The following is a 12,378-nucleotide window of genomic DNA, read 5'->3' on the forward strand; positions in this document are numbered from 1 at the left end:
GGGTTGGGAGTGTGAGGTCTAAGAGCAGAAAAGCAGGGTCACTATCTAGGAAAAGATCTCTAAAAACAAATTTTTCTGGAGGAGGTTAGCACTGGGGACTACGACCTCTCTATGAGTTTCAAATTGGTATCTCTAGCCCAGACTTCCAATCCCACATCTTCCAATGCCTTTTAGAGGCCATTGTTGGCATCTTCCTTAGGCCCCTGACATTTAGCATGTTAAAATTACACCCCTCATTTCTCCAGCCTTTCTGATTCACTTTTTTAACCTGTTTTCCTTATTTTGGGATATAAATATACCTTCCACTTGTTTGATTTCTCTCTTTTTCTTACCACTCAGTCCTCAAATCCTCCCTGTTTTGAGGAATTCCTAAAATCCATCCATATCTTCTCATTCTCATTGCTATCATTCTAATCTAGGTCATACACTTGTCTCCCATGACCTAATGTATGTGACCATCCATTGTTTCCCAAATTGACTCTTTCTCTCTGACTCAGAATTGTTTTTTCTCTAAAATCCAAATGAGGTCATATTAGTCTTCTTAAAACTCTTCAGTAGTTCCCTACTTCCTAAAGAATAAATCCGAGCATGGTTTAGGGACCTCCCTTGATCTTCATCTCATTTTGTCTTTGTCAGCCTTTCTTTTCATCCCTCTTTGACACCCCTCTCCCACCTGGCCAGCCTATACACTCCTTTTTGAGGCCGACCAAACTTAATGTGGGTTTTCTTGTTTTAATACTAATAACTTTAGCCCTTAACTCATCCTTAAGCTTATGAATCCCATTCATTTTTTTCCCCTTTTTGTTTTAGGTTAGTGATAGTTCTTAAAGCTTCTCTTCGAAAAAATAATTTTAAAATGGTTTTAGCAGATACTCAGGAAAAAAATTAACTTTAAAATCTTATGGATGGGTGGAGTGTGTGTGTGTGTGTGTGTGTGTGTGTGTGTGTGTGTGTGTGTGATGTTCAACATTTTTTCGTATGTTTGTAAATTAGTTGTTATTAAGTTCTTTATTACTGTTATTATAGCTTCTCTGTACATCTGGAGACATATCTGTCCCCAGCCTCATTCCACAGAATATCTCAAGTTTATAGGACTGTAAATCTATTATTGTTTTATTCTGCCATCTGCTTTACCATTTAAGTAATACTCTTGTTATATTTTGCCACCAAAAATAAATTTTAAAAAGGCAGCTAGAGAGAAAGTTGAGAGAGATGAAGAGAGAGTGCGTGAGAGAGCGAGCAAGTGAGCATAAACGGGCCATATCCAAGGGGCAGTGTGGTAAGAACAGACTGACAGGGGCCACTGGTATGGGTATTGGTGGGGAACTTTTATTCAAATTGATATCTGTGGTTGTGTGGCATGGATTTGTACAAGTGAAGCAGTTCTGAGGAGGGGTGGGCTAAGTGTGACATATGCATAAAGGAGAGGGGAGTCAGTGTCACACAGAGGGGTGGAGACAGCTCTGTTTCATCAAAGTAGTCCAGAACGGAGAGGGGTCAGTGGGACATGTAGAGGGAGGGGTGCAAGTCACACACTGTGGGGAAGGAACTGGTGAAAAAACTGAGAGGCAAGGGAAGGAACTTGGGATGAATTTTTAACTCCACAGAAGGTTTAATTGACTCCTGCTTTGGAATTCTTTACCCTAGAGGAGGTGGATAAAGCTAAAATCCTAGGAACTCATCATCCCATAGGGTGGATTTTTACTTAGGCTGAGAAGATTTCTATATCTACTGTCCTGTTTTACACTGAGGCTCAAGACCAGAAAGAGAGCCCTTGAGACTACAAACTTGTATAGAGTCCTCATCCTGGCTCAATCCCCTGCACCTCCTCCCACTGAATTCCCACACAGGTTATAAGTTCTATCCCTGCTTTGTGCCTATTAGTTTCCACTACATCCTTATCTTCAGAACAGGATTCAGGCATCAACATGAAGTGTGTACTATTAACCTTACTGATGGTGACTGGTGAGTGATGAACAAGTTGATTAGAACTCTATTGGGGGGGGGAGGGGGAGGTTTGGAGCTTGTTGGAGAGGGAGAGCTGGTGCATAGGGAACATGGAAGTTTGGGAAGTAGGTGATATACTAGTTATTTTCTGTACCGGTTCAGTGATTTATTATATCTAACTACACCTTTTTATTATGGGCTTAAAACCTCCTGTGAATGTCTGATAATCTTCTCTGGTTGAAACATGGAGGATGTCAGAAGGGAGGATGGAGATAGGATCCTGGAAGAGGGCATAGAAATTTATAAAAGAAAATAAAAAGCAAAGACAGTAGGTATTTTGCTGTGTGGTTCAAAAGGAAAAAGTAGATTTTGTTCTTGGGCTTTAAAATGTGTAATAAATAATAATAGTTAAACCACCACCACCACCATAAAAGCATATCTTACCTAATAATAGACAAACATGTAAATTGACTGTACCTTCGCTACGCTAACCAGCTTAATCAGGAGAGTATGCAAATTAACCTAACAAAGATGGCGGTTAATTTGCATACGTAGGCTCCAAGCAGTGGAGCAAAACCTGACAGCCCCGGGGCCGGATGAGCAGCGAAAGCCTCACGGCCATGGGGCCAGCTCCAGCTGGAGCCAGGCCAGAGCGAAGGCCTGGGTGCCGGGTGCCGGAGGAAAACCAGTGCCAGCGGCCAGGGGAAAGGAAGGCCTTTTGCATGAATCTCTTCGTGCAACAGGCCTCTAGTACTTATATAATGAACACTGCCCTGTTTTCTACATATTAACTCATTTAATTCTTATTAAAACTTTTTGCGATAAGTGTTATTGTTCTTATTTAGTTGATAAGAAACTGAGGCACAGAGAAATTAAGTATCTTGCCCATAATGAAATTAGTATGGTTCTGTAATTAATCAATAATGCTCTTCTACTTAATAGTTAAGTGGTTTTGGACAAATGCCTTAACCTCTATGAACCTCAGTTTTCTTATATGAAAAATGAGAAAAATAATGTCTGTCTTTTAATGACATGTAATGCTTCCTAAAGACTGACTGTAGTTAACTGAGTTAAGTGCAGTAGGGGATGGGTAGGTTGTTTTATTCACACAGAGGAAACAGCAAGTGTGAAGGTCATGAAGTGGGACATACTTAACTAAAAGACCATCCCTATTGCTGGAGTGCAGAGGAAGGAAGTAGATTAAGAGTTATATATTGTAGAGGGTCTTCTAGTCTTGGTTTTAGAAATTATTCTTTTGGAGTCATGATGTCTGGTCCCAAAGCATGTTTCCTACAGTTGACTAGTAGGAAAAGTCAGGGAGCTGTGCGAAAGGCTGCATTGCTGTGACTGGATAGAGCTAAGAAATAGTAAGATTTTAAGAGACTAGAAATGAGCAAGGATGTCTGGAAAGAAGAAGGGAGGTCAGGTAGAGAATAAGTGCATACATTGGATTTGGAATCAGATACACTGAAGTCTGAAACCTTGAACCAACCATAATCCACTATTTGTGTGGCCTCAAGGAACTTTCCTAATGTGTAAGTTCTTAATATGTAAAGTAATATAAAATGTATCTACCCTACAAAAAAGTCTAAAAGTATGTGAAGTGCTTAGTACAGTGTTTTTATCATACGATTTTCTAGTACCATAGTATGGGGGCTACGTGATTAATAAGTGATAAATACTGATATGGACTGACACTGGATCCTAAAATCTCCATAACCAGCCCACTTCCTTTAATCAGCTGAGTTATCTATTGATTCTCTTCTCTCTTTGTCCCAGGTGTTGTTCCACTTGTTAGTGAAGACATGGAAGACTTAGGCCAGATGCTGTACTTATTATATCTGAAATCTAGTTATAAGCCCTGTGTGGGGACTCTGATTGCCCCCCAGTGGGTGGTGACAGCAGCTCACTGCTTCTTGCCGTAAGTACTGAGGATCAGTTCCCTCTGTTCTAAAGCTCCAAAGCTGGGCCTCAATACTTCTTGTGCTGGTCAAGAAATCCTAGGCCTCTGATGGTCCAGGGGAGCTCAGCTACTCAGATAACACTTGACTAAGGAATGTCCCACATTCTTATGTTTAACATGTCCAGAAGGAAAAATAATGTGGTACAAATATCTTACATGTATGTAAAAATAATCCTGCAAATCATTCTTAATATTTTTTAAGTTTCATCCAAAGTGGTAGGCATGTGATTGTATTTCCTTTTTAATTGTGATATAATATTTCAGTTCAAATGTCCCACAACTTGTTCATTCTTTTCTTAACAGGCATTTGAGTTATTTCTAGTTTCTGTTCTTTTGAACAGTGTTACTGTAAGCATATTTGTACCATGCACCTTAAAGAATATTCTTGTGTATATATCTGCAATATTTATCTGTGTTGGTGTGTATCCATATTGATTTACACTGAGTGGCCAGATTATTATGACCACCCCATCAGTACTTCATTGGGCCACCTTTTGCCTTCAATACTGGGGCGATTCTTCTTGGCATTGACTCCACGAGATGTTGAAAGGTGATGTGAGGAATCTGACACCATGCCTGATGCATAGCACTGTCCAGTTCTGTGAGATTTGATGGTTGTGGAACCAGCTGCCTGATGGCTCTTTTAACTTCGTCCCACAAATGCTCAATTGGATTGAGATCTAGTGATTGTGGGGGCCACCTAAGCAAGGTAAAGTCTCCCTCATGTTCTTGAAAACACTCCTCCACAATACCGTGGCATGGCGCATTGTCTTGTTGGAAGAACCCATCTCCATTGGGATACGCCATCAACATGATAGGATGAATTTGATCAGCAACGATACTTAGGTATGTTGTGCTATTCAGACGTTGTTCCACGTGAATTAAAGGGCCCAAATCATGCCAGGAAAACATGCCCCAAACCATAACACTGCCCCCACCTGCTTGAAGGGTTGTATTCATGCATGTGGGGGTGCATGTTTTCATGCTAATTCCACCAAATTATCACTCTGCCATCTGCATGATGCAACTGGAAATGTGATTCATCGGACCACATGACTTTTTTTCCAATGCTTGACTGTCCAATCATTTGTTCCTGTGTGAATTGGAGACATTTTATCATGGTAACTGCAGACGGTAAAGGTGTTCGAACAGGCCTTCGGCTTCTATATCCCATACTATGCAGTGTATGGCTAATTTGCCTACAAATGTCAGGTGGTCATAATAATATGGCCACACAGTGTATATCTGCAAGTATACCTCTAGAGTAAACACAGTAGTCCCCCCTTATCCACAGTTTTGCTTTTCATGGTCTCAGTGAACTGTGGTCAACTGCAGTTTGAAAATATTAAATGGAAAGTTTCAGAAATAAGCAATTCATAAGTTTTAAATTGTACTGCTCTGAGTAGCATGATGAAATCTGGTGCCGTTCCATTTTGTCCTGCCCAGGACATGAAACATCCACGCTCCATGTTAGTCATCCCTACCTACCTGTTAGTCACTTAGCCATTTGGGTTAAGGTATTAATGATTATGGTATCACAGTGCTTGTGTTCAAGTCACCCTATTTTGCATAATAATAGCCCCAAAACACAAGAATAGTGATGCTAGCCCTCTGGATATGCCAAAGAGAAGCTGTAAAGTGCTACCTGTAAGTGAAAAGGTGAAAGTTCTCAACCTCATAGGCATTTTATCATCTTACATCATCACAAGAAGAAGGGTGAATACAATAGGTTATTTTGAGAGGGGTGGAAAGAGAGAGACACCCCATATTCACATAACTCCTATTATAGTATATTATTATAATTGTTCTATTTTATTATTAGTTGTTATTCTCTTACTGTGTCAAATTTACAAGTTAAAGTTTATCATAGGTACGTATATATAGGAAAAAACCATAGTATATATATGGCTTGGTACTATCTGCAGCTTGTCATCCACTGGGAGTCTTGGAACATATTGCCCATGGGTAAGGAGAGACTACTATAATTAAGAGTGGAATTTTTGGGTCATAGAAGATGAAAATGTTAGCTTTTACACATCCTCCAGTAATTTATAAGCATTCTTCCAACATTGGGTATTGTCCAACTTTTGTTGTTGTTGCTGACTATCAAATATCTTATTATGTTCCTCATTTTAAAAAAGGCGAAAGATTTATGCGATCTGAAGAGAAACCAGAGTATATGTGTTCCTCATTTTATTAGCATTTTATTTCTCTTCCTACTTCTGCCAGTAATGTTTCCTTTAGGAAATATCTTTCTTTAAAATTTATCTTTATTGTTGAAAGTATACAGCTGTCCCCCTCTTCTCTCTTCATTGACCACCTACTTCCCCCATTCCGTTCACTCCCCTCAGGCCTTCACAACATTATTGTCTGTGTCTATGGGTTATGCATATATGCATATAAGTTCTTTGGTTAATGTCTTCCCTCTCCTCCACCCCCTTCCCTGAGATTCATCAGTCTCTTCCATATCTCTGGGTCTATTTTGTTCATCAGTTTATTTTGTTTATTAGATTCCACATAGAAGTGAGATCATGTGATATTTGTTTTTCTGTGACTGGCTTATTTTGCTTAGCATAATACTCTCCAGGTCTCTCCATGCTGCCTCAAAGGGTAAGAGATCTTTCTTTTTTATAGTTGCATAGTATTCCATTCTATATATGTACCACAACACTTTTATTCATTTATCTACTAATGGGCATTTGTTCTGTTTAAAACGATAGTGAGGTATCACCTTACACCTGACAGAATGGCTACCATAAACAAATCAACAAACAATAAGCAGGAACTACTCTTTTGAATATTTGTGTTTTGAATTTTTTGAAAATTGCTTTGTAGGACTTTGACAAATGCTCTAGTTATTTCTCTTTTGTCAGTTGTATATGTGTTGAAAATTTCTTCTTCCAGTTTTTGGCTTGATCTTCTTTTTATGGTGTATTTTGCTGAATAAGAGTCTTAACTTTGATATAATTCAATTTAACACTTGAATTATCAATCTTTATTTGTGGTTACTGGGTATTGTGCTTAGTTGAAAATAATTCATTATGACCTTAATATCAGAAATATAGTTCTTTAAATTTACTTCTACAGATCTTAAAGCTTTGATTTCATATTTAAACACATCATTTGGAATTGATTTTTATGAATTGTGTGAAATAGGAATCCAATTTTTTTTTTTAGCATACTAACCAAATATCCCAATATAATTTAATTTATCTAATGGTCCCCTCTTTCCCTGGTGATCTGCAATGCTGCTCCTGTATCTAAGTGTCTGTTTCTGAGCTCTTTATGCTGTTCCATTGTTTTAGTTATTATGGACCAATACCACAATGTCATAATAATTATGTCTTTATCATAAATCTATGACATCTGATAGGGTAGACCAGGGATCTTATTCTAAATCAGGAACACCTTGGTATTTTTTTTTAAATAAATTTTAAAGTCAACTTGTCAAGTTCAATTAAAAAATTCTGTTGGGATTTATTTAGAATTGCTTTGATTCTTTATATTAGTTGGGAAGAACTTTATACATTTTAATATGAATATTTAATGTAACAAGGTGTAAAGTTAAAAAATATCCTAATGCCCTCCTCATGTCCCTTCTCACTTATATTCCATCAATATCCCTCAGAGGCAACCACTATTTTGTTGTTTTGCCACCATAGTTTAGTGTTTCATGCCACTGAGTTATTTTAAGCCCCGATTCACTCAACATAATTTGCCTGAGTCATCTATTTATCATGAATTCTCTCCAATATAAACTTCTGTATTTACTTGCAAACATCTTTTATGGTAAATCAAAGTAGTTTCTTAAGAGAAGGTAAAAAGGGAAATTGAGGGGGGAGAGAAAACATAAGAGGGACCCATTTTATATAGTTACTAGAGGCCCGGTGCACAAAATTTGTGCACGGGGGTAGGAGGGGGATGAGCTGGCCTACACCCTCTCAAATCTGGGACCCCTCGGGGGATGTCCGACTGCCAGTTTAGGCCTGATTCCGGAAGATCGGGCCTAACCCAGCAGTCGGACATCCCTCTCGCAATCCAGGACTGCTGGCTCCTAACTGTTCGCCTGTCTGCCTGGTCGCCCCTAACTGCCCTCCCCTGCTGGCCTGGTCATCACTCCTAACCGCCTCAGCCTCAGCCTCCGCCACTGCACTTTGTCCGGAAGGACGTCCGGAAGGTCGTTTGGCTGTCCGGTCTAATTAGCATATTACGCTTTTATTAGTGTAGATTAACACTGTAAATGTGAGTGATTTTTCTTCCACAAGAAAGGAGAGTAATCTTAGAAGCAGAAAAAGCCAATTTGATAAACACAGACACACAAGAGAGCTGCTATAACTTATTTAAACAATAAGTTGGACCTAACAATTCCATCATGTTGAATAATTAAAACACCAATTCTTATTAATTCCCAGGGATGAAAATAGAGGAGGTGATCCATTAAGTGATTTCTCATTTAGACCAACAAGAGAGACTCTTATCACAAGGGTTTCTTCCCTTTTTGTTCTAATGTATCTCTCAAATGAACAATCTTGCTCTTGTCAAAAGTTCCTCAAAGCAGCCACTGCATTTCTTGACAGCCTTTTGAATGGGAAATTATGCCCTTTAGGGTGATATCATGCGAATTTACATATGAAGGGAGTACATGTTTGGTACAGACGACCAAACAGACTGATATGATCTAAGGAGAATTGCGACAGTCAGTAAAACAACTTGATCAAAGACCTGTCATCCCCACCTGAGGCCCAGAAAAATCCTTCACTCCAAGCAGGTGAAAATAGGACAGTGGTTCTCAGGGCCACAAAAATATGACAAAGGAAAACTCTTGTAGTGTACAATGTCTTGTAAAATTCACCCAAGGCAAAGTTTATCAAAAGGATGATGCTTTGATGAGATCTTCTAAACTTGTCAGTCCATGGGGTTGGCTTAAGGATGGACTTATCAGGCCCATTCCTGTCTTATCCCTTTAGACCAGTGGTTCTCAACCTGTGGGTCGCGCCCCCTTTGGGGTCGAACGACCCTTTCACAGGGGTTGCCTAAGACCATCGGAAAACACATATATAATTACATATTGTTTTTGTGATTAATCAATATGTTTTAATTATGTTCAATTTATAACAATGAAATTGGGGGTCACCACAACATGAGGAACTGTATTAAAGGGTCACGGCATTAGGAAGGTTGAGAACCACTGCTTTAGACTTTATCTTATAAACTTCGAACAAAGTTACAAGAACAGACTGAGGCAAATGGTATTGTTGTTAGAAGACAAAATAAATGACATTTTGGAGTTCAACAAAAAAAGTGGTGCTCAGTTACCTATGTGCTGCTTACCTTACCTTCATGGTTGGAGAGACCCCTGAGTGAGACTCAGGGAAGTGTCCTGTTCTGAAACCAGAGTGTTGAGCCAGGATAGTAAGTAGATATCAAATGGATCTCAGTGGAACATCCAGGATTTTTGACTATTGTTCTCCTAAAGGACCATCAGAAAACCATGTTGATCCAGCAAAGTTTTGATAGAGAGGTAAAGCATAGTGTATTCAGGCAAGCCTCCCTAACTTAAAAATATTTCAACTCTCCAAGCTTTCTTTGTACAATCTCACATTTCTTGTTCCTTCCCATCAAAGGAGCTTCCCTAATAGAAGCTATTACTTTCATAGAAGCCTTGACAACCCATCTGCATGCATCTTTCAATTTTCTTGGTCTTGAATTGGAACTACTCTCTGGAATTATGCTAAGAGTAGAGCCCAATCACATTATAGGTTATGGAAATGGCAAATTATTGGATTTACATAATGCACAACCTTCATGACCACCTATAGTAGCTGCACATAAAAGATCAAATGGACAAAGATGAGAAGAGAAGGTGAAGTGGGTGATTATAGAAGGAAATGTATGTGTGTGTATGTGTGTGTGTGTGTGTGTGTGTGTGTGTGTGAGAAAGAGATTAGCCTTGTGATGTATGATAGTATCTTTTTTCCCCCTTAATTTTCTAGAGATCTCCAGGTCATCTTTTTTGGTGGTTCTCAAAGTTTTCAAGATTTTACAGGGGAGATTATACCTTATGAGAAGATCTTCATTCACCCAAACTTCACTGCCACTTCTCCTAAAAATGACCTCATGCTGATAAAGCTGTCTCTACCTTTCATCTTTGTCACTGAGTTTTTTCAGTTGCCTACTCTTGTGAATAATGAAGTTAAAGATTGCTTGGTTCACACCTGGTTACAGGGTGAAGATTATTTTGGTGAGTGACTGTCAAAAGGAAGAGTTAGTTGTATTCTTAGATATATTCACACCTTCAGACCTCTGAGGAATTAGGGGAAGGGATTGGAACTTATAGGCCCAGTGCCAGATTTCTAAGCACATGTGTGAAACTAGAAATGGAGCAACCATAATGGCTCCGTAAAGTAGAAGGGGCGGCTCCTTCACGCCTTTGAGAATCAAATGCTAAATCAAGGGGTCACATGTGTATATCATATTGGCACATGCAGCAGTCAGGGGGCTGGATGCTGTATCTATGCTTGAGTGTTGGTTCTGCCATTTATTATAGGGTTATGGACACATTATTTAACTTATTTGAATCTTAAAAATGTGTGAAAATAATATTTTACCTTTGTCTAACAGGAGTGATATTGTTATAACTACAACAGCAACAATAGATATCATTTATTGAGCACTAATTATGTACTAGGCACTAAGTCCCCTCCACATATTATTTGGTTGTCATCATACATCATGTTTTCTTAGGATTTATACCTTTTAAGTGAGAAAACCAGGACTCAGGGAGATTAATTCATTGTCTATGGTAACACACCATAGCTTGGATTCAGAGCTTGCTTGCTCATTGATGATAAACTGAGCAGGAGGACATGTTTAATCCATGATGAGGTACATCAGTTCTTCTCTGCATTTCTTTTTTTTGTTGTTGTTAATCCTCATCCAAAGATTTTTTTCCCCATTGATTTTTAATATTTTTTTAAAATATATTTTTATTGATTTTTTACAGAGAGGAAGGGAGATAGAGAGTTAGAAACATCGATGAGAAAGAAACATCAATCAGCTGCCTTCTGCACATCTCCTACTGGTGATGTGCCCACAACCCTGGTACATGCCCTTGACCAGAATCGAACCTGGGACCTTTCAGTCCACAGGCCAACGCTCTATCCACTGAGCCAAACCGGTCTCGGCCCCATTGATTTTTAGAGAGAGTGGAAGGGAGTGAGGCAGAGAGAGAAACATCGATGTGAGAGAGACACATCGATTGATTGCCTCCCTCATGTGTCCCAACTGGGGCTTGGGTTTGAACCTACAACCCAGGTATGTGCCCTTGACCTGGAATTTAACCCATTATTCTTCAGAGTGCAGGCTGATGCTCTAACCACTTAGATACACCGGCCAGGGCTACAGTCTATTTTAACCAAGAATAAATCCCAAAGGAGGAGGAAGCAGGATGCCTTATGAAAATGCAGATAGGAATGGAAATCTCTCTTATTTCTTGTGCTTAGGAAATCAAGACTATGACCTGCACAGCATTCGTATACAATTGAATCCTCATTTAGACTGCACAAAATTACTGGGTAAAAAATTCCTTGAAGACATGTTCTGTATGCGAAACAAAGTAGGAAGCCAACAGCCATGCCAGGTAACTTTCCTTATCTCATTTTTACATATGCTCAGTAGCTTTTCTTCCTGGCTTTGTGTCTCTGTTACCACTCATCCTTTGTCGAGGCTGTGGAATTTATACTCAGCCTAAGAGCTCTGAGAGCAAGGAGCTGAAGAAGGATGACTCTCTGTCCTCTTCCCTGTGTTAGAGGTGAGAGAAATAGATATTCTGTGAATTCAAAGCTATTTTCCAGTTTCCAGCTACTGCTTTGAAATTTCTGTCTCTATGGATTACTGGGGGTAGTTAATACAGTGGAAAGAAGCCTTCAAAATAGTTTCTTATATCCTGGGCTCCTTTGCATGGCAAATATAGTGGCTTTCACTTTTGTTCAGGTATTGAGGAATTCTGAGATGGGAGGGAAGTTCTGATTGCTCTACTCTGTCTGGCAGGTGGTCACAGCTGCACCAGTCATATGTGGCTATGAATTAAAAGGAGTTATGTCTTGGGCAACTGGATGTATTCTGACAGGACACACTATTGTCTTCACTGACCTCTCCAGCTACAGTCCATGGATCAAGAGCATTATTTCTATGAAATAAGCTGATCTGGAGCTCCACTGACACCCTACATCCCAACTGACCCATGGCAACCACATTATGCATCTCAGTCCCAGTCTTTCCTAGGATCTAGGCTTGGCTGAAGTTTCAAAAGAGATCAGTGATGATTCGTGGGTGTTGGCATGACTCTAGTTTTTTTAACTGCTTGCTTGCTTATCCCCAACTCATGAATACCTGCTTATAACATTGAAAACATGAATGTTGGTGTCAAGAAGTGGAGGTGACCCAGGAAGCTTTTTGGATCCTACTAA

At 39.4% G+C, this 12,378-nt stretch overlaps 1 protein-coding gene across 1 annotated transcript; it reads left to right on the plus strand.

Moving 5' to 3' along the window:
• Nucleotides 1–1,907: 1,907 nt before the first annotated feature.
• LOC132211445 (probable inactive serine protease 58) lies at nt 1,908–12,141 on the plus strand. The gene is made up of 5 exons (XM_059656122.1): nt 1,908–1,965; nt 3,727–3,868; nt 9,904–10,151; nt 11,413–11,549; nt 11,960–12,141. Exons 1-5 carry the CDS (start codon nt 1,929–1,931, stop codon nt 12,107–12,109), a joined length of 714 nt encoding a protein of 237 aa, XP_059512105.1. The 5' UTR covers nt 1,908–1,928; the 3' UTR covers nt 12,110–12,141.
• Nucleotides 12,142–12,378: the final 237 nt, after the last annotated feature.

This window comes from Myotis daubentonii, chromosome 10, assembly GCF_963259705.1.
Source record: "Myotis daubentonii chromosome 10, mMyoDau2.1, whole genome shotgun sequence".
NCBI lineage: Eukaryota > Metazoa > Chordata > Mammalia > Chiroptera > Vespertilionidae > Myotis > Myotis daubentonii.

What these genes read in the sequence shown, in the direction of transcription:
- LOC132211445 (XM_059656122.1), top strand. Translation starts at nt 1,929, where the DNA reads ATGAAGTGTGTACTATTAACCTTACTGATGGTGACTG. An exon ending in ACAGGGTGAAGATTATTTTG is followed by an intron (nt 10,152 to 11,412) that starts GTGAGTGACTGT and finishes TCTTGTGCTTAG; the next exon opens with GAAATCAAGACTATGACCTG. An exon ending in GAAGCCAACAGCCATGCCAG is followed by an intron (nt 11,550 to 11,959) that starts GTAACTTTCCTT and finishes TCTGTCTGGCAG; the next exon opens with GTGGTCACAGCTGCACCAGT.